The sequence below is a fragment of the Cariama cristata genome, unplaced genomic scaffold (genome assembly GCF_000690535.1).
Source record: "Cariama cristata isolate BGI_N322 unplaced genomic scaffold, ASM69053v1 scaffold18765, whole genome shotgun sequence".
NCBI classification, from domain to species: Eukaryota; Metazoa; Chordata; class Aves; order Cariamiformes; family Cariamidae; genus Cariama; species Cariama cristata.
In genome coordinates this window covers 1-222 of record NW_009618356.1, presented here as the reverse complement: position 1 = coordinate 222, position 222 = coordinate 1, and the positions used below count along the sequence as shown (strand labels likewise).

The window sequence follows — 222 nt, the reverse complement described above, 5'->3', positions numbered from 1 at the left end:
CGCGCAAAAATAGGGCCTCAACGCTCCGCGCCCCAGCCGATGGCAGGGAAACTCCTTCCCCTTGACTTTTAAGACACAGTCCAGAAATTTATTGTGGTCCAACATGTCTTTGAGTCCATCCTGGAGGAGAGTTTGCTGGTAGAGACGTAATTCTTCCACTTGATCGAAAGGCAAACCCATGGTGAAGACTAGCCGTTCCTTTTATTCCCAATTCTTCTTTTA

The 222-nt window shown here is 47.7% G+C and overlaps 1 protein-coding gene across 1 annotated transcript in view; it reads right to left on the bottom strand.

Moving 5' to 3' along the window:
* KLHL40 (kelch-like family member 40) overlaps positions 1–180 on the bottom strand; it is a 9582-nt gene extending 9402 nt beyond the window's left edge. Inside the window, exon 1 of the mRNA XM_009700839.1 lies at positions 1–180. This exon is cut by the window's left edge and continues 996 nt beyond it. Within this exon, the coding sequence (XP_009699141.1) occupies positions 1–180 (180 nt within the window).
* Positions 181–222: the final 42 nt, after the last annotated feature.